Genomic DNA, 20,633 nt, shown 5'->3' with positions numbered 1-20,633 from the left:
ATAGGTCATTTAACCCACCCAAAATCTTAGCTTCCAAATATAATGCCTCCTTCAGGCATCTCCTTGATGCCCCCTGCTGCTTCTCTGGTTTACTATGTAATTAAGACTTGCCATACTTTGTTCAGTTTGGTTGTGGCAAGTAATGGGTGGGGTATTTTCATTGCCCTGTAAAGTTTTATTCTTTGCTGCGTGAGCATTGTAGTGGTAGGCACAGATGTCTGTATAAAAAAGAATAATGGTTTATTAAAGTCTTGTATGTAGTTGTTGATCTTTAAACTTCCATTTGGAAAGTAGGTCATGAGTCCTTCATGATATAGGAGATAAGTCTGACTTTCACCATCCAGGACAATAAGCTTATGAAAACAGAGAGGGCAAGATAGGATACTGCTAGCATGATGCATATTTCTTTTAAAAGTATTTAAAAAGGTTTAACTTGGTAGTATTCCACCAATGGTACATACCTTCATATCTAGTACAGTTTTACATTAGTCATTCCCAGCAGTCCATATGTGAGAGACCCAGGTTTGAATCCTGGCCCTTGCAGTCACTGGCGATAAGGTTTAGGACCATTCAGGTAACTGCTCTCAGCCTGTCTCCTCTGCTGTGAAATTTGAGTGTGAGGATTGGAGCACTCAGGGTAAAGGATGCATTGCCGAGGAACGGAGGAGGCTGTTCTCACCGGATCAGGTCCATATGTGGCATTGAGCCCTTGACAGAGGCCCATTGTTTGGATATGGTAGGTGGTTACTGTGAGACCCCTATTATAGACAGACCAAAGGAAAGTAGTTGTTCTGGGTGACTGTGGAAGTCCCAAAGCCCTCCATCTCTGCAGCAAATTGTCACTCCAGTGTGAGGGGCATGGTAGTGGCAGTACTTATAAGTAGCCCCCCTTGTGTTTACACACACACAGACACGTGAGAGTTTTCTGTCTTCTCAAGTTCTTGGTTAAGGACTTGAGGTCCCTGAGTTACATGCTAGCTGGTGCAAAAGGAGAAGGTGGTGCATAGGAGAGCTGCATAGCAAAGTAGGCTTATCCAGGAAGAGAAGGGAGCATGTTGTATTTACATGTTATGTATTTACGGTTTAAAATGGCTGAGGAGACAAGAGCTAGTAAGTTCTTTTTATGAGAGCACCAAATTTACTTAGCTGCAAGAATTTTTTTGCTTTAGCAGTTTTAGTCCTACAAAACTTTCCAACCCCCCCCTTTTTTTTTTTTTAAAGATTTATGTATTTATTCATGATAGACATAGGGAGAGAGAGAGAGAAAGGCAGAGACACAGGCAGAGGGAGAAGCAGGCTCCATGCAGGGAGCCCGACACGAGACTCCAGGATCACTGGGCCAAAGGCAGGCGCTAAACCACTGAGCCACCCAGGGATCCCAAAACTTTCCTACCCTTAAAGTCTGTTGTATCATCATGTTAATAGATGAATTAAAACATTTGCTTTTTTCCCCTGTATACTTCATTTTTCATTCGTCATTCATTTTTGGAAAATGCAGCATTCCAAATCTTCCCACATAATGGGAGCTCACTCTTTGAGCTCCTTTCTTAAAAATTTCATTATTTGTAAGTCTTTAATCCACAATAGGCTTAGGACACCAGATTTATTAGTGTTAAACCCCAGAGTGTCAAAGGTTTAAAGGAGATTTAAACCTAATTTAATCCAGCCATTTTATGCCTGAGAATGGTTTACACACTGATTAATACAGGGGCTCTGGGTGAACTTAGTGACACCAAATCTATTCACTAGGGCACTAGTTTGTGATGGTTTCTTTGTAAACTGAGATAGCTCTTGTTGCTTATATTTCACCATTTTGGAATATTGACTGTTGCAAATCTGAACTATGTTAATGTATTTAATGTGTTTAGAACTAGGTAACGTTTAGATGTTGATAAATAAAAAAGACAGAGAAATAAAACTTCCTTTTTTATTTCAAGGTCCTTATGTCATGGCCAGTGTTGCAACAAAGATTTTTCAAGAACTGGTGGAAGGTGTATTTTACATACATAACATGGGAATCGTACACAGAGATCTGAAGGTAAGTGGGGAGGCTAGTTGAGGACGTGGTGTTGCTTCACTGAGTTAAATGAAATTATGTGTCCTCTTTCATTTACTTAGAGGGTTATATAAATCCTCATCCCATGAGTCTGGAACTTTTGATTGAATTTTAAAGCAGTGATCTTTGGGCATTTGAAAATTCTCTGTGGAGGATTAGTAGTGTGTTTCAGGTAGTGAGTATGCTCAGAGTACTCATAGTAGATGATGTTAAATGTATTTAATGTTGTCAAAAATCCTCATGTTATAGCAGCCTTAGAGGTAAAATCTGTTTCTACAATTATGTATCTTAAAGGAAATTTAACATGGGAAATTTTTTTCTGCTATTTAAAAAATTATGATTATTCCAGTTTTTAATCTACAAAAGACCTTGTATCAAGAAAGAAAATAGATTTACTTCTTTGGCAGAAGAGTTTTAATTTGCTTATTTTTTGAACAAAGAAATTGTGGAAAATGTCTTTAAAGAAATATTTGGGAACAAAAAGTTAATGTGCAAATCATTTTATTTTTTGAAAAAAGTTTAAGAACCAGTTTGTACATCTGGGATGTACATGAAGATGAGTTAAGTGTTTTCTGTGTATGAGTCTAGCCAGAAAATGCTATGTGAGTTACTGAAATTCTGTGGCTGGTGAAACTTTGAGGTCCTATATCAAGAGGTAAGCTAAGTCATAATAACCATATAGTGAGTTCCAGATCTGCACTGGGAGAAGTTGCTTTAAGTGTTGTTTGTATTTCTCACCGTAAATATTTCTGATGTTTCTTTTACAGATGTCCTCTAGGGATAAGGGTTTTTGAGATAACTTTATTAAGTTTTCCCTTAAAAGGTGGAATTCTGGCAGCATGATTCCTGCAGGTAGAATCCCTTGGTTATTGGTTAGTCTTAAAGGATAAGAACGGTAAAGTAGCTTGGTGAGAAGCCCTGTGTCCCTGATGTTGGAACTTCGCTGGAGGTACATGTATATCGGAGACTCCCCGTTTCTTGTTAATATGTTAACGTTTGCTTCAAATTCAAGCAGGAGATTGATTATTGCCTCTCTGCCTCCAAAACATGCCTCATGGATAGCTGTTTGACCTTCATGGTCCCGGGCATTTACTTTGGCTCCATGAATTAGCAGCAAACGGATGCAGCTCACCCCTGCTGCCAGCAGTCGGCCGGCTTTGCTGGATGCGGTGCACACTGCCAACTTGAGGGCTGTATTCCCTGTGGAGGAGACGGCACAGTTAACGTTGGCGCCACAGGCTATCAGCATTTCCATCATCTCCTTATTCAGGATGTTGGCAGCCATGTGAAGGGGTGTCATGCTGGATTCGTTAATGGCATTGACGTAGGCACCATTTTGGACTAAAATAGAGAGAACTGGATAGGTCCCATAGGTTATGGCCAGGTGGAGGGGTGAATGTTTGTTGCTATTGTCTACTTGAGCGTTGACTTGAGCTCCGTGTTCACACAAAATGCGGAGACACATCATAGCATTATTCTGAATGTCTGTCAGGATCCTTTGGATTCTGTTCCCCGGTTTTGTCCGTGTGGTAGAAATGATTGGCCAGTGCAGTAACATCAGGTGAAGTGTGGTGAGGCCTCTTGTGTCCCTAGAATAGTTATTAATCGCAGATTATACTGTATTCACCATGGAAACGGTTCTACACTAAGAATTAGTGCTTAAGAAGGTGACATTTATTGAAAGTACTTCCCCTCAACTACTTTAAAGAGGTGTTTGAAAATCTGTGTTTCTCGGGATATCACAGCATTTCGAGGGATGGGGTGGTTTGCATCACAGCATGGAGGGTCCTAGCTGTCTATAGCAGTTTCAGTTTTATTATAAACATCTGACTGCTCTACTAAAATTTGAAAATGATTTCAGTTTGTGTATATTTATTTAGTGTAAGGCACCATGCTTGGGATATGGTAAAATAGCACAGAGTCCCTGCTTTTGCAGGGCTGATGGTCTAGCATAAAAGACATTAAACATACTTAAATAACTAGGTCAGTATTGCAAATGGGCAAAGTTCTAAGAGGTATGAGGCCCCACAGGGCCGGCTTGTGGTTGGAAGGGTTGGAAAGGGTGTACTGAGGAGTCCTTGTGGAGGAGGAGGTACATTGGTGACATCCAGTCATGGAGGACTGGAAGAGCATCTGCAGAGCTAGGCAGGGCTGTATGGGGTGGGGGAGAGGGTCGTTCGAGCCAGACAGGTCAAGGAGCAATTCTGGAGCATGTTGAGCATTTAGGGCTTTACTTTCTGTTAATGTTATGGGGGCAAGAAGTTGATTGTTTATACAATGTGATTCTTCCATTCATTAAGATAGTATTTATTGGCACTTAATGTCAGGCAGTCATTTAAGGTGGTGAAGATGTGTTGGTGAATGAGATAATTTCTTTATCGTGAAGTATATTCTTACAGTGGGTAGTAAAAAGAAAATCCATTGTCTATTTCTGTTTACTTATTTTCCATACCTAACTGAGGGTTTTAAACTAACTCCCTGAGGGCTGTGACCAGGACTTCATGTGTTTTCCACATCATCACTGCTGAGCACTTAATTCTCAGGATACTTGAAGTGGGCAGACTGGTTTGTGTTCCTAGATTACTGCCAGTTTTTCAGAGTATCTCATCTAGTCAGTAAAGAAATTGGTTCATTCGAGACATGGTTATGGTATTTTGTAGTCCATAGCCCCCGAAGAATGGATGAGTCCAGACATGACTGGGGAGAGTAACATCTAAATCATGCATATCCTCATTTAGATCTGATTGCTATTGAGTTAACTCACCTTACTTCTGGGTCAGCCCCATGTTCTAACAAACAAAGCAAACTTTGTGCCTTGCAGAATTCGACAGCCAGATGAATGGGGATGATGGACTGTGTCTGCTTTGAGGGAGAAAGCAGACTATGTTATAAGTAGCCCTGTGCAGTGAGAAGAAATCATTGTGTCAGCCTGCTATTCCAGAGGCAATGAGTGTATTTAGTTCCTCAAATGTGTTGAAGTTTTCTTTTTGACTATTTAAAAGACCCCAAACTAGTGAGATTCTTATTATAAAATCTGTGTTTTACATAAATGCAAATTTACCAGTGCAGCAGAAATAACTTACATAAAGCTTTCTTTTTTTTTTTTTTTTTTTTTTTTACATAAAGCTTTCAAAGCTGATTCTTGTGGAGAGCTCATAGTGTAAAATTAATGAATGGTAAATGCAACTAAGTCACTGTGTCCTTAAATTAACCCACAGGGTGATTGACAAGTAGGTTTTATGGTTTTTAAGGCTTTGCCAAAGTCATAGTATCAGTAGTAAAACCTGCATTTCCAGGGTTTCAAAGATAACACAGCAAGTCTTCTATGATTAGCAGAGCTGTTTATGCCAGTTCTTAAAATACATATATACTAAGTAGTGACTTGTACAGCATAACTTCCTTTCTCAGGAAAGGATTTCCTTTCCTCAGAAAGGATAAGAGAAGAAGGCAGGGTAAAGGAGACGATGACTTTTGGGAAAAAAAATTTAAAGGTAATAATCATTGTATAAAAATTTAGAAAATGAAAAGTCATATGTAAAAAAGGGGAAGAATAATTCCTTCATACAGATGTAATGGCCATTGGTGTATCTGAGAGGATGATGTTAATGTTCCGCCAACCAAGTGGTTTCTGGCCTTTCTGCATGTCAGCCTGCGAGTGGCACTGGGAAGTGAGGTGCATGGTGTGTGGAGTGAACTGTCCTGGGGTGGGCATGGTGGGGGCCGCCAGGAGCTCTGAGGACCTCAGTGGTGGGCCTCGCAAAGCAGTGTGACTTTTCCCGACAGGTGACAGAGCAGGGGGTTGGGGGGTACCTGGTTCAGAAGTACTCGGTAGTTGATGGAGTTGGCCAGGATGGTCATAGGCTGGTTGACTGGGTGGCTCCTCAGGAGCACCTGGATTGCCGAGCGGTCCTCCCTCATGATGGCCTCATAGAGCCTGGTGTGGAGTGCTGCAGGTGGGCCTTCTTCTGGGGGCTTGGTGCCCTCTGCACCTCTCCTGGTTGTGTTTCCCATGAGCAAAATGTAAGAGTGGGGACTTGGAAGTTCAGGGGACACTTGTGACAGAATTGATTTGTTGGAGTCTCATTATGATCCCTTCAGTTCCATTCTAGAATTGTTCTAGAGCGGTGAGAATTGTAGCTGTGAACATGATTTGTTTTTATCTTAGAGCGAACTATTTCAAGCTTTGTTCCCAGGTCCTACAGTGCCAAATAGAAGCATAGTGTTTTGGACTTGACTCAATCACAAAAAGACACCCAAATTATCACCTTACACCTAAGATTATTTCTGTGCTCTCTTCCATTCAGCTATTTAAAAAACAAAACAAAACAAAACAAAAAAAAACAGAGCTTAAAGAGCTAAAACAGGAATTTATACTGAAAGTCAAAAATTAAAATCACTACATCTAAAGTAAGAAAACCCAATTTTTAACCTAAATATGTTTTATTTCATTTTATTTTTAATCTTTTTTTTTTAATTTTTTAAAAAATTTTATTTATTTATGATAGGCACACAGTGAGAGAGAGAGAAGCAGAGACATAGGCAGAGGGAGAAGCAGGCTCCATGCACTGGGAGCCCGACGTGGGATTCGATCCCGGGTCTCCAGGATCGCGCCCCGGGCCAAAGGCAGGCGCCAAACCGCTGCGCCACCCAGGGATCCCTATTTTTAATCTTTTTTAAGATTTTATTTATTTATTCATGATAGAGAGAGAGAGAGAGAGAGAGAGAGGCAGAGACATAGGCAGAGGGAGAAGCAGGCTCCATGTAGGGAGCCTGACGTGGGACTCGATCCCAGGACTCCAGGATCACGCCCTAGGCCAAAGGCAGGCGCCAAACCCCTGTGCCACCCAGGAATCCCTTATTTTATTTTTTAAAATATTTTATTTATTTATTCATGACAGACACAGAGAGAGAGAGGCAGAGACACAGGCAGAGGGAGAAGCAGCCCCATGCAGGGAACCTGACGTGGGACTCAATCCCAGGTCTCCAGGATTATGCCCTGGGCTGAAGGTGGCGCTAAACCTCTGAGCCACCTGGGCTCCCCTATGTTTTCATTTTGAGTGGCAATCCCCTCTTTGCCCAGTGTGGGTACAGGTTTTCAATGGCACAGGTTTAGTTCCATTGGGAGAAATTTTGGGTTGGCCTCGGTTGCTTAAATAGAGCTAAATGGGTACCTTCATAGTGTGACCTGGTTGCCCCTAACTCTGGCTGACATAAAAGCATCATCTAGGAGCTTCTAAAAAATATCAAAGTTTTCTCATTTAAAAAAAAAATCAGGGATGCCTGGGTGGCTTAGCAGTTGGGCAGTTACCTTCGGCTCAGGTCGTGATCCCGGGATCCTTGATCGAGTGCCGCATCAGGCTCCTACAAAGAGCCTGCTTCTCCCTCTGCCTGTGTCTCTGCCTCTCTCTCTGTGTCTGTCATGAATAAATAAATAAATCTTTAAAAAAAAGTTAAATAAAAAATAATCAACAAGTCAAATCAGTCTTTGACTTGTTGGAGGGGACAGTAGTTTTTAAAAGCCTCTTGGGGGATTCTGATGCCCAGTCAGGGCTGAGGAGCACTTGTGTACAAGGTGTGCTGTGTGTTAGTGGTTCTCAAACATGGAGTAATATGGGGACTTAAATAATATTGCTGCCTATGTCCACACCCAATAATTCTGATTTTATTGGTCTGTGGCATGGCTTGGACATTGGTGGTTTTTTTCTTAAAGCTCCCTGATGATTCTAATGTGCAGCCTAGTTTTAGAACCACTGCTCTGATTTTTATTTTTGAGGGGCTACTTGCTTGTCAGTTGAAAACTCTTAATGTCTACACATTTTTACTGTTTTAAGAACACCAAGGAGTTCTGTTTACTTACAGCCAAGAAATATTTTTCTTCATGGCCCTGATCAGCAAGTAAAAATAGGAGACTTTGGTCTGGCCTGCACAGACATCATTCAAAAGAACACAGACTGGATTGGTAGAGATGGGAAGAGTAAGTTTATTCTGGTTCTTTTCTCTTGTTTCTTTCCCTTTCTTTCTTCTTTCTTTTTCTTGGCATTAAGACAAAAAGAAACACGGTTGAACTTGTCAGTATTCAGAGAGACTTATAAAAACTTAATAGCAAAAATGAGGTAAAGACAAAAAAGCAGCCATCATTCCCTACACTGCTCTGTTTAGGCTCTATGTTCTGCAGTGTAGACAGTGTGAACTCTACTATGTTTATTTAATGTTTGGCTCTTCAAATTACAGGGCCACCCACACACACTTCCAGAGTGGGTACTTGTCTATACGCTTCACCCGAGCAGTTGGAAGGATCCGACTATGACGCCAAGGTAGTATTTGCTGCTCTTCCCCCCTTTGCTGGACTTTCTCTGCTGTCATAAATAACAAAGAGCACAGTAAATGCAGTGTTATTTCTTGTGTAGAGGTATCTTTGGAGATAACAGGGGAGGTTATCTGTTATGTCAAACTGCGGTTAACAGGAAACCTCAATTTTTACCTGGATCTGACTGATTTACGGGCTACTTTACCACTTCTAAATCCGTGGGTGTCAGAAATTATTTTTGAAATGAGCTTTCCTTTTAAAATGTCACAATTCACCTCAGGAAGCTAGAATTTATAGAAGCCTTTTCAGTCTGCCTTTCTTCTGTTTTCATAAATACATGCTAAAAGTGCTCTGGGGAAGTGTGGCACTAGACTCCCTTTGAAGAGTGAAGATATTGAAAAGTTTTAATTCATTTGGTTCCTTGAAGAAATTATTAAAGTAAATCCTTTCCTCAGAATAACAGCCTAGTACATTTTCTTCCTTTTGACGAATCATTCAGCTTTTTTCAGACTGGGCATGAACTGCCAGGAAAAAAAATCCATAGCTCTTCCTCAAATTCTGTCTGGTAAAGACCTTTCTTAAGAGATGATTTCAGGAAAAGGAACAATTTTTTTAGTTTCTTAAACTCTACTAGATGCCTGTGTATGGTGGTAGAGGGGAGACGAGGCAGGCCACAGGGAACCCGAGCCCTGGAACTGGCACCAGCATGTGTGAGCTCACATCTCTCGCTCAGGCTGCTCCACGCCTGAATTTTCAGGGGAGTAGTGGGAGTTCTCCCTGCCCCTTACCTGGTTGGCCATCCTTTGTGCCCGTGGATGTCCCTTTGTGGTGTTGAAGAGATGGGATTGTGACCATATCAGCTCTCCCCAGGGCTGTAAATCCAGGTGGCAGACACCTGCCTTTGTGAGGGGATAAGTTTGGCCACCATGTTCCCTGCGTCATAGGGTCTATGAATCGTCCTGTCTTAGAAATCATCTTGTGTTTGAGAGGATGGTACACTGAAATGGAGATGTTAGTCTCCCTTTGTGTTTCACTACTACATTACCTCTCCCCTTCTTTTTCCAGTCAGATATGTACAGCTTGGGTGTGATCCTGCTAGAGCTCTTTCAGCCATTTGGAACAGAAATGGAGCGAGTACACATTTTAACAGGTTTAAGAAGTGGTCAGATACCTGACTCCCTCAGTAAGAGGTGTCCTGTGCAAGCCAAGTACATCCAGCACTTAACTAGAAGGAATGCATCTCAGAGACCATCTGCTCTTCAGCTGCTGCAAAGTGAACTTTTCCAAAATTCTGGAAATGTATGTAACATATTTATTTTTTTCTTTTTTAAAGATTTTATTATTCATGAGAGAGGCAGAGACATAGGCAGAGAGAGAAGCACGCTCCCTGTGGGGAGCCTGATGTGGGACTCGATCCCAGGACACTGGGATCATGCCCTATGCCAAAGGCAGACACTCAACCACTGAGCCACCCAGGTGTCCCTCTTTTTTTTCTTTTATAAAGTGATCTCTACACCTAAAATCGCAACCCTGAGATCAAGAGTCACCTGCTCCACTGACTGAGCCAGCCAGGAGTTCTTGTATATATGTGTATTTTTAATACTGGGGAAAATATGAAGCTTAAAGTAGAATTTAAATTGTGAATCCAATTTCATGAGGAACAGTTGAGCTTAGAAAACGTTTATGGAAACCAGATTAAACTCATTCTCAGAGTTCTGAGTAGCACACTCTTCAGAGTCCAAGTAAGCAAGGTGACCAACTGTCTAAAAATTGCAATTATAGGCTCTACTTTCTAGCTTCATCTTGCTAAGTCAAAAGGCTTTGGTTTTCCAACTATGATATAACTTTTTATAAACATAACTTTTTATCTCCTAGTCAAAGGGGGCACATGCCAAAGGGTAAAAGGAGGAAATCTTGTGAGGAGCTGGAATGAGGGTGGCATAGACTGCCTCAGCCTGGGATCCTTTAGCATGCAAGTGTGTGATTCTGGTTTTTAGTCCTGTGATGTGGGATCGCCCCAGGGCAGTCCCTTCCTTCCTCTTTCCAGACTGTAGCCACAGTGCCAAGTACCATCTCCAGTCTATATGTACTAGAAATGTGATTCATCCATTCTGTTCCTCCAGAAACTTTCTAGGATTTATCAAAAGCTTATTCAAAGATGCATTCAGATTCTCTAGTGCTCTGCTACCCCAAGCATGGTCCTTGCACCAGCAGCATCAGCGTTATCTGCTGGCTGATGAGAAGTACAGGGCCTTGGGCTCCACTCCAGACATATCACATCACAATCTGCATTTAATAACATCCCCAAGTGGTTTACCTCCAGTGTGTGAACAGCATTGTGTTAGATGCATTGGTCCTCAGAGTGCAGTCTCTAGGCCCTCCTGGCTGCTCTGACCTATTTAAGGAAGTCTGTGGGGAGAAGGGGCAGTAGTCATTCTGACGCACATAGTCTGGGACCTATTTGTGGTAAACTATTCCACTGTTTTATTTTCTGTTTAAGGCTAAGTTTCAGGTAAAATGGTAAATTTTACAAGCTTGAATAGTAAACAGGTAGGTATAGTACTTTTCTGAGTCTTTGGGAACAGCAGATGTGTTGATTAAATTTATCTCCCACAGAAGGGATTTTCTAACCCCCAGTTACGTTAGCTATTAGAGACCGTAGTTAGGTGGCATTTATGGTTATTTCTCTTGCTGAATTTATAAAATAGCCTATACATACCTATATAGAGAAAACTTGTACAAGCAGTCTGTGGTTTGTGTGGTTGTTGGTACAGGACTGTGAAAACGACCATGCAAACCACGCAAGGGATCTTAGTAATTCATCAAACCACGCAAGGGATCTTAGTAATTCATGGGAAGTTACGATTGTCCCGTGACCCTTACAAATGTTTTCAAAACATTAAAACTCAGTTGCAGATGCACATGGAAACAAAGCAAGTTATAAAACTAGTATTTAGTGTACTATAATGAAGAATTAATGTGTTCAGGAATGGTTTGAATAGTGCCTACCTGCATCTTACCATAGAACTCCGGATATGGAGTGCCTTTTTCTGTGCCTCGGTGAACTGTAAGCTTGGATCAGGGGCCAAGATTTCATCTTTTGGACTTTCGAAGTTGTGAGGGAGATAGCTCCCAGAGTTCTTCCAATGTGAATTTTGCTGGTATCACTTTCTCTGGGACATCTTCGTCCTTTTCCTCATTTATGTTAACTCCTCTCCTCCCAGTCCTGGGGCTGCACACCGCATCTGTCTGGTGGTGGTGGGAGCAGCACCCCCATGGCTGCCTGTTTCTCCTCCAACATCAAGTGGGTGCAATTTGATTCCACCTTCAGCATCATTACTTTGCATTTGCTCACTGCACTTCCATCTTTGTTGGCCAGTTTCATCTGTCAATTATTTTTTTAAAATGTCATGTGGATTTATCACCAGTACACACTTGGCCAGGGTGTGTGCAGGGACCAAAGTGGTGACTGGCCCCTGGTTGTGATGTGCATCATGGACTGAGGTGCTGACAGTGAGAGAACTGTGGTGACATGACGCTGGTGCTGCTTCACTAGCTGCAGTGACTGGAATTCAGGCATACCTAATGCAGAAGGAGGTATGCCTGTATATTTAAAGTGGAAGAGGCCATTTTAATAGAACTTAAAATTTTCTCTTGACAGGTTAACCTCACCCTACAGATGAAAATACTAGAGCAAGAAAAAGAAATCGAAGAACTAAAGAAGCAGCTGAGTCTCCTTTCTCAGGACAAAGGGGCCAAGGATGACATGAAGGATGGGAGTGTGCCCGTCCTGCCTTAATTAAGCTCTGTAAATGTGAATGTGGACTTCTAATTCTTTAAATTGTCAACTGGAATGTACATTTCAGTCTTTGTTAGGGTATAGATGATATAATTGTATCTAGTGACCCTGTACAAGACTTTAATTAAAGTTGTAGAAGTTCCCTCAAATCGCTATTTCCTAAAAGGAATTGTTACGATCCAGCACTTTGAACGAAGCTGCTCTAAACTAAACCTATTTTGCCTTTTCCTTTCTCCTGTCCCACAAACTCCTAATTTTTAGTATTACTGTCTGTCCTGTCTCTGGAAGGAGCGATTTAGACAGTATCCTCCATTCTTTCTTCTTTGAACTCTACCTGTTGACCATCCAGTCCTCCTCTAGAATGTTTTACTTCACAGATTGAGGTATGCACCCCTGCACCATCACAGCCAAGCCCAGGCCTGCACGATGGCTGGACTGTTCGTTTTCATGGCTGCCAGTCTTCCTCACCCTTCCACGATGCTGCTGCCAGTTAGTTACCAGGACATCTGATCAGTTCACTCCCTGGCTCAGAAGCTCCTGCTGGCTCCCTGCTGCCTCTAAGATGCAACTTTAGCTTCCTAGCATCATCATCCAACCTCTTTCTGTTCTCTTCACCTTCAGCTTGGTGTCACTCCAAAAATCATGCCCTTTCTAAACCTTGTGCTGCTTGCCTCCAAATCATCTAAATCATCTCAAAGTAGCTCTGGTAGGAGTTCCTGCTTTCCCCCTGGTACTGTTGTGTGTTTCCATGGCGTTCCCCTTTATTTAGCACTCGACTCCCCACCAATCTATGTTTCCCAAAGGCCCCGATGGGGTATGTTCATTTTTGTATCTCAAAAAATGCCTGCCACATAGCTGGCAGTTGTCATGGTATATGGCACGTGATGTGGCTGAATTTTAAAATAAAATGAAAACCCACAAATTATTTGATGCCTTTATTGATTCTAGGCAACTGGCCCAGATAGACCGATTTTAGTACAAGTTCCTTTACCCACAATACACGTGAAACAGCACCATTCTTGAAGTCAACCTTTTACACAGTTATTAAACTTCACTTAAGGAGCTTGAGGGCAGTGTTGAAAGGGGCCAGGTTCTCACATGCCCTCATCCACTTCTGCACATTGGCTGGCACTGTCACGTTGCAGCCTCCCGTCTGCTGGAGCACAGACCATAACACAACATCTGCCACAGTGAGTTCATTCCCAACAAGCCAGGGGCTCTTCCCAAGAGCAGAGTTCATGGAGCGGAACACAGCAGCTTTTTCTTTACTGCTTCCCTCTTTCAGCTGAAAGATAGCTATATCTACCCAGCTATCTATGAGGGTCAAATTTACAGCATTCTGCTTCTGGCCAAACAGAGAGAACAAAAAACGTGCAATGTTCCCTTCTCCTTCGATGGGACACATTGTTTGGACGCTGAACTTCATCTGAGTCTTCGGCACTGGAAGGGAAAAAGCACACCATGTAACAAGAGCCCCCTGCCACCCAGAGGAAGTGCTTGAGCAACAGGGAGAGGGAAGTCTCTAATAAACTAGAAACTGGTGGCAAGGGAAAGTATTTTCAATATCACATTTGTCTGTCTCCAAAACGTGTATGATTCAAGAAAGTTTAAACCAGATGTTTACAGAATGCAAACTCTACGTTAAAAAAAGTAACCATTTCTGGTATTTGATTATAACCATTCTCAAGCTAGAAGGGTGACCTCAGACCATCTATTCTAAGCCCTGTGCCGGAAAATTTGCAGGATGAGGACTGGAAACCAGGAGTCCCACCTCCCAAGCTGGGAACTCAGTCTACCCTCACAATGGCTCTTTACGTGGAGCTGGAGTAGCTAAGGTGTTCCTGGATGAATGGTGCAAACACACTACCCCCTGGGATAAATGTAACCAGGAGAGGCATACAGCAGCGGGATGATGAAAAAAGGACAGCCTGCCACCTTTTTCAGGCCTTTTGAAAAGGTAACATCGATGTCCCTGTGGTAAGTTTGGAAATGTGAGGTGAAGATGGCTAGGACAGCCCTTACCTTCCTGCTCTAGCTGCCCAGCAGGATCCCCCCAAACCACTCTCGGAGATCCTAACCTTTCTGGAGGAAGGAGGGCATCTTTGCATCAAAGTTTACCTGTGCTCCTTTTCCAGAACTACCCCATGTGCTTGCTAAACTTCAGGGAATTTGACCGACAGCAAGTAGCTGAAGAACATCATGGTCCTGGCTCCTTGATGCATCTGATTAAAGTCACAGGGCACGCCTCATTCCAGAGTGTACGAACCCAGCCCAGTGCCTTCTGCTTACCATTCTTCCAAATCAGAGTAAAACCCAGCTGATATTCGTGACGGGGCTGGTTTTTAGTCTGCTCGCCAAAGCACTTGAGGAGGTTTTCTGGCACGCTCTTGACTGCAGAGTGCGTGTGGACGGTGGACAGGACCCTGTAGTGGTCACACAGCAGCCTGTGCAGCACGAGCAGGGACAGGGGAGGGGAGGCGGGGTTTGCATTGATCACGATGTCTTTCAGAGCCCCGTAATCCTGAGGGAGAAAACCCAAACAGTAACATAGACATTTGAGTGTGTGGACTTGTACCTGGTGCTGTTCGTAGGGCCTAAGCAGGGTTATTTAACTAAATCTTCAACTTCCATGAAGACAGTTCCACTATCACCCCATCTCACAGCTGAGGAAGCTCGTCCTGGGGAGGCAATAACCTGGCTGAGCTCACGGAACTCAGTGAGAAGTGGAAGAGGGATGCAAACCCACTCCAACCCCTCAACCTCTGCCCTGCTGGCCCCCAACAACTATAAGGTTGACTTCATTGTGAAGTTAGTAAAACAACACATTAAGAATGATACTACCTGTTCCTAAGTTATTTAAAAATAAAATATCAAAAAAATCACACATGCAATCACTCTACCAAATCTTTCCAATACCTGACCACCTGACAGGATAGTTTCTATGTCAATTGGTGTGTGAGTTACAGGTCAGTGAAGAGTCCCCTCAATAAGGGCCTTGGCTCAAAATGTCATTGATGATGGCAAGCAGGCAACATCTAAAAAACTAAGTATTAACTAAAGGGCTAAAACATACTGTCTTCTTAGATGCAGACTTTATTTTATATGTTCACTCTTAATAACGAACGAACTCCTGTAATACGATGAAGGCCAAATTCAAATTCCTTGGCTTTCTGTATGCAGCCTGCCACAATCTGGCTAAGAGTCATACCACTCCTCCCCGAAGCCCATCACATCAACCTGTGATAAATGCTTTGCAATCCTCTGAGCATAGTATCATTTGATGCTGTGCCTTCTGAGGTATCAAAATTCATCCTAAGCACCATGTGCCTCAGCAAGGCTTCCCAGCCCCCAGACACTGGCATAGCTGTATGGTATCATTGACTCTTCATCTAGACTGGCTCCCTGGGGGGTCTGGCCAGGTCTATAGGTCCTTGGCGTGGGCAAATGTACTCAACAATCCAAGAACCTAAGTGCAGAGGAACCGAACGAAGTCACCTGGGAGACACTGCAACCTCACCTCCCTGTTAGGGCTTCATGCAGTACCACTTCTACCACCAATTCCAGGGGACAGTTTTAGCAGGGATTCCTGGGACAAACCCTTTTGTACTCTCAATAAATACCACTTAGAAATAAGACATTCTTTTTTGCATGTCAGCCGGTCACCTACATTTCCTGAAGCTCTTTAAAGGTAGCAGATGCAACTTAATTCTAAGACTGCACACAGTGTAGCAAAAGATGTTTGCCTCATGAGATTGTGCCTGGGTGACCAACGCTCTGAGTTTCAGGCTACTCTCAGAGTCAGGATGGACTTGCTGAACCTGAGAAGCACCAAGCTGACACAGGTCTGTTTCTCTAGGCTTGGAAAATTGCTGGACTGACATCCTACCTCTGGCCTGCATCCCACACTGCCTGGAATGGTAGGGACCTGTAACTCAACTCCTATCCCTGCCTACAGATCCTCTTAGCTCTTCTCCACCAGGTCTGACAAGTCAAGCGGCTTTAGAACTTGCTTTGGCTTCACTCATAGCTCACAAATCTGTTCTGTGGTAAGGCACAATCATTTAGGGGAGGAAAAAAGAACATGACCTTTGTATTGCCTTTGAGAATTAGAAAACCAAAGCTTGAATCACATGAGCACAATTTTCCAGCACAAACCACCACCTAGGACGCTGATGTTCTTTAGCTCTCCAGATGAACTCACCTTTCCGAGCACTGAATTTAAATCCAATGTGCCAGTCGAGAAAGCAGCAGGCTCATCAGCCTGGATTATGTTGGTTACATCCACATCTGCATCTGGTGTCTGAATCATCTTGGAGAGGCCATCAACTGCAGCTTTCAATTCGTACAGACGTTTTAAAATATCATCTTGGCGGGACTCGAGAGCTTGGAGAGATGGGTCAGACTCTTCCTAAACAAACCAACACCAGAATGTTAATTTCCTCTAACATCACAGCAGCATTTCAATTTGATCACTTTTCTTCTACGGGGTTCCATGAATTTATCAAACCCCCCAACTGTGAGAAGACATTAAAATGAAGAAGCAGAACCATCTCGTTTTTCCCATAGTCCAATAGGTCCTGCAAAGTGATCCACAAATGCTTTAAAACAAAAAACATGATCAAAAGCCATTTCGAAATTGTAGGACTCCTAGTTCAGGTAATCTAAGAACAGAGGATGGAAAATGAACACAAACAGGGACGCCTGGGTGGCTCAACAGTTGAGCATCTGCCTTCAGCTCAGGTCGTGATCCCAGAGTCCTACATCATGCTTCCTTGCAGGGAGTCTTCTTCTCCCTCTGCCTGTATCTCTGCCTCTGTGTCTCTCATGAATAAAATAAATTAAAAAAAAAATGAACACAAATAATTGTTCTTTATTTTTAATGTCAAATCAGTTCACATTACTTTGCTTATTCAACAAAGAGAAAAAGATGGGGAAGTGCAATGAGAATGTAACTCAGCAATTTATACTAATAGAAAGGAAAATGAAAGGTATGTCTGTGGAGTCAGTTGATCATTTCCCCGCCCCATTCTCAAGGGGATATTGGCACTCTTATCTTAGAATCATCCAGACCATTTTCACTGCTGAAACGTAAAACTTCCTAAGGATGGAATGCTTTCGTCCTTAGTTCAATGAATCTTTGCATCTTTCTTGCCTGGTATAGTGACTGCAACACAGTAAGTAACCAATAACATCTGCTGAGGAAGCAATCTCAAATCTCTAGACTCACTTTAAAAAGTATTAACAATGGGGCAGCCCGGGTGGCTCAGCAGTTTAGTGCCGCCTTCAGCTCAGGGCCTGATCCTAGAGACCCAGGATGGAGTCCCACATCAGGCTCCCTGCATGGAACCTGCTTCTCCCTCTGCCTGTGTCTGCCTCTCTCTCTGTGTCTTTCATGAATAAATAAATAAAATCTTTAAAAAGAAAAAAGCAATAAGAACCCTCTCAATAAAGTCACACTGTATAACCTATTTCCAGATTCATAAGCTCTTATAAAGGATAATCCATTTTGAACAGAAAGAATGTGTGAAGAAGAAAATGCTCATAACCAGACAGAACAATCCATGTGGCAAGGACCAGGACTATAAATATGCACTCATGATATATTGTATTTGTGTGCTGGTAAGCCTCACTTTCTTGGGAACTTTTTTTCCTTCTATAGTCACTTGTAACACTGCCCTCTCACAGACTGAATTCATCACCAGATGTTGTTCATTTTCTGGAATCCACTGGCTTCTAAGCTTGCCTCAGCTGTCGCTGCCCAAGTTCAAGACACCACTTTCACTTGGCCTGTGTCCACCTTGTTCTCACTGTGGTCACCCCTCCAATTCATCCCTAAGATGGCAGCCAGAGATTATAACAAATGTCAACTCCATTACCCCACCTCTGTGTTAACTTCTAAGGCTTTAGCTAAAAAGCAAAGCCCTGAACCTGGCTTAAGAAATACTCATATGACTTGTCCTCTGGCTACCTCCTCTCACATATGGCTCCCCTGTGCTGTCCTTTGGGTCCCTAAACACACCATGCCCCTACCTGCCACACAGCTTTTGTTTATTCTTTTCTCTCTATCTGGGACACTTCTCCATCTTCTCCAAGAGCCTCATATGCACTTTCTCATCTCCGCTAGCCTGGCTCTTTTTTTTGATCAAACAGCAAAGACATGTAAGATGATTGACCTGTGGGTAAAGAGGTATAAAGACTTGAGTGCACCAATTAAATAATTATGTTTTGATGGAAATAAATGAATGCAAGGTTTCTGATGAATAGGGCTAATAGTGTGTAATATCCTTCCATTCCTCAATGATAGTCCTCAAGTAGCATTCCAATCACTTCCAACCAGCCTGATTTGTGCATTGTGTGTGTGCATTACCTTGCTCAATTCTACAAGTGGCAGGAAGCTCCCTGATGAACCAGGGCAAAGAAGCACCTACTGGATTCCATGTCCCGGTCAACACAGTAAACAGTGCCTGAAACAAATAGTACATTCGTAATGTGTCCTGTGACTGGAAGCCCAGCACAGGCTGATTTCACTCCTCTGGATGTGAGGAATGAGGAAATTCTCAAGATCTGCTTTACCTGTACCTTTAACCTTGTTTGTTGGCTTGTTTTCCTGTTGAGATGAGATTGTGACATGGCACATGTCTATTTGTTTTATATGTATTTTAGAAGCAGTTAATTCTTTCTGCCGCTATTTGCCTTTAATATGCTTGATTTCTAATTATCGGCCTATATTATTATGATCTGCTAATCAAGAGGATCTAGGTGTCTTATAAGTTAGAAGTTCACAGCTGAAAGTCCAAGGAAGTTAGCAGCACACCAAAAAAAAAAAAAAAAAAGACTTGATCTCAAATGAGCTGTGACACTTCCAACTCTGAGTCTGGGTTTTCTTTTCAGTTCAGTGGGACTGTCCAGTTGAGCCACACTGGATCATGGTGCTATTTCCATCTTAGCTCTCTGGTGAGACAATTGTGTCCTTGTTTTCCAACTAACCCAACCGTTTGCCTTCCCATATAGGCAGAAGGCTATTAAGAGAAAGTGAAGGAGGGGCGCATGGTTGGCGCAGCCAGTTAAGCCTCCTGGATTCTTGATCTTGGCTCAGGTCATGATCTACAGAGTTGTGAGTTGAAGCCCTGCATTGAGCTCCACACGGGGCCTGGAGCCTACTTAAAGTAAAGGGTAACACTCCACAGGAAAATGGACTATAAAAGTTACCCGTCCACTCATCTTCAGCCCGAATGGACAGGTTTCTCCTGCTGGAAACTTAAGATGGGTATCTGCTGCCAACAAAAAACCCGAAAGGCCTAGGCAGACGCTTTACAAGAGAGCGTGCCAAAATGGCCAGCCAACACGACAAGGCGATCCGCTGATGTAGAAGTCTGAAAAACCTGAGCTAAAAACCACATCAAGCTCCCACGGTCCACCCACCAGCTTTGGGGAGGGTGCAAGAACCAGGAATTCAGTGCTCACGGCCCAGGCACACACACCTGAAGACAGGCCGCTCCGGAAAGCGGTTTACCTAGCCCAAACGATGACAGTCCACCTTCCCTCCCCAGCGCCGGTGCACACCCCAGGCCTGCTCGTGCACAGGTGCTGCCACCGCAGCACCGAAGCTCAACCGCCCCACCCCACCGACGCCACGGGAGCCAGGTCAGGGGGAGGCAGCCTCACACAGCAGGGTGCAGACAACGTCCTGTTACCCTGAGTAGCAGCGGTGACAGCGAGGTTCGCTTTAGAATTCCTAAAAATGAGCATTTACGTGCTGCTCATATTTCTGTGGCCACAATCTGGTAGCAAAAAAGCTTTAGGAGCCGTAAGCGGAAAACGAAATAGATACAAGAGGAATAGAACTTTTAATAGACACAACTGGAACGCGAAACTGGCGGAAGCATGAAAGCGGGGACGGGGGGGGCAGGCGGCCAGGTCTGACCCCAGGCCCACAGTCCTTCAACCCCAAAGACCCGGCCACGGCGCCTGCGCCCTGGGCAGAAGGCGGGCCGATGAGAAGTAAGCGCCTGCGCACTGGCAGGAAGGCGGGCGGATGAAACTACGCGCCTGCGCACTAGACGGGGTGGAAAAATGTACACTCAGGACGAGTGGGGGCGGGGCGGGGCCGCACGCTCCTACCTGCACGTGGCCTGCGTCCGGCGCGGGGCTGCCTGTCCTGCCGTGCACGTTGGGGAGCCGGTACATGCAGGTGGGAAGCTCTACACGGAGCGATGTGCTGCCCCCATGATAGGGCTTTACCTGGTACATTGGCATCGTGGGAGCCAAAAGACGGAACGTGGCAAGTGGGGGGCACGAACGCTTAAAAACCGCCCGAGACCACGAGAGACCGCGACCACCTCCTTTCCGCTCCGACTGCAGCCGTTCAGGAAAGCGCAGTCCGTGCGGTCTGATTGGCCCGCGTGCTTTGGACGTCGCGGCCTCGACTCTTTACACAACCAATCGGCAAGAAGGAGGGGTGGGAAGCGTCG

The 20,633-nt window shown here is 43.7% G+C and overlaps 3 protein-coding genes across 8 annotated transcripts in view; 1 reads left to right on the top strand and 2 right to left on the bottom strand.

The window, feature by feature from the left end:
• Positions 1–12,309, top strand: part of EIF2AK1 (eukaryotic translation initiation factor 2 alpha kinase 1) — a 36,656-nt gene extending 24,347 nt beyond the window's left edge. For 2 of the 3 annotated variants that reach the window (XM_041749099.1, XM_041749101.1), the window contains 5 exons: positions 1,938–2,038; positions 7,916–8,030; positions 8,288–8,370; positions 9,429–9,662; positions 12,025–12,309. In XM_041749099.1, coding sequence (XP_041605033.1) covers positions 1,938–2,038; positions 7,916–8,030; positions 8,288–8,370; positions 9,429–9,662; positions 12,025–12,162 — 671 coding nt within the window. In that variant the 3' untranslated portion in view covers positions 12,163–12,309. Of the gene's footprint in view, positions 1–1,937; positions 2,039–7,915; positions 8,031–8,287; positions 8,371–9,428; positions 9,663–12,024 lie in introns of those variants that run through there. The other variant, XM_041749100.1, reaches the window with a different exon arrangement.
• ANKRD61 (ankyrin repeat domain 61) lies at positions 2,050–6,600 on the bottom strand. The gene is made up of 3 exons (XM_041749107.1): positions 5,867–6,600; positions 4,821–4,918; positions 2,050–3,645 (listed from the first exon to the last, which is right to left on the bottom strand). Exons 1-3 carry the CDS (start codon positions 6,065–6,067, stop codon positions 2,700–2,702), a joined length of 1,245 nt encoding a protein of 414 aa, XP_041605041.1. The 5' UTR covers positions 6,068–6,600; the 3' UTR covers positions 2,050–2,699.
• A 773-nt stretch (positions 12,310–13,082) lies between the features above and the next one.
• On the bottom strand, positions 13,083–20,559 carry AIMP2 (aminoacyl tRNA synthetase complex interacting multifunctional protein 2). 4 transcript variants are annotated; one of them, XM_041749106.1, is made up of 5 exons: positions 20,404–20,531; positions 18,530–18,626; positions 16,364–16,570; positions 14,452–14,683; positions 13,083–13,602 (listed from the first exon to the last, which is right to left on the bottom strand). In XM_041749106.1, exons 3-5 carry the CDS (start codon positions 16,469–16,471, stop codon positions 13,214–13,216), a joined length of 729 nt encoding a protein of 242 aa, XP_041605040.1. In that variant the 5' UTR covers positions 16,472–16,570; positions 18,530–18,626; positions 20,404–20,531; the 3' UTR covers positions 13,083–13,213. The 4 variants fall into 4 exon arrangements, with proteins under 4 accessions (XP_041605040.1, XP_041605039.1, XP_041605038.1 ...); XM_041749105.1 differs by lacking the exon at positions 20,404–20,531 and adding an exon at positions 19,644–20,097; XM_041749104.1 differs by lacking the exon at positions 18,530–18,626 and having other exon boundaries at positions 20,404–20,559.
• Positions 20,560–20,633: the final 74 nt, after the last annotated feature.

Source organism: Vulpes lagopus, chromosome 3, assembly GCF_018345385.1.
Source record: "Vulpes lagopus strain Blue_001 chromosome 3, ASM1834538v1, whole genome shotgun sequence".
Lineage (NCBI taxonomy): Eukaryota > Metazoa > Chordata > Mammalia > Carnivora > Canidae > Vulpes > Vulpes lagopus.
The sequence above is the reverse complement of the archived record's forward strand: the minus strand, read 5'-3'. Positions and strand labels throughout refer to the sequence as shown.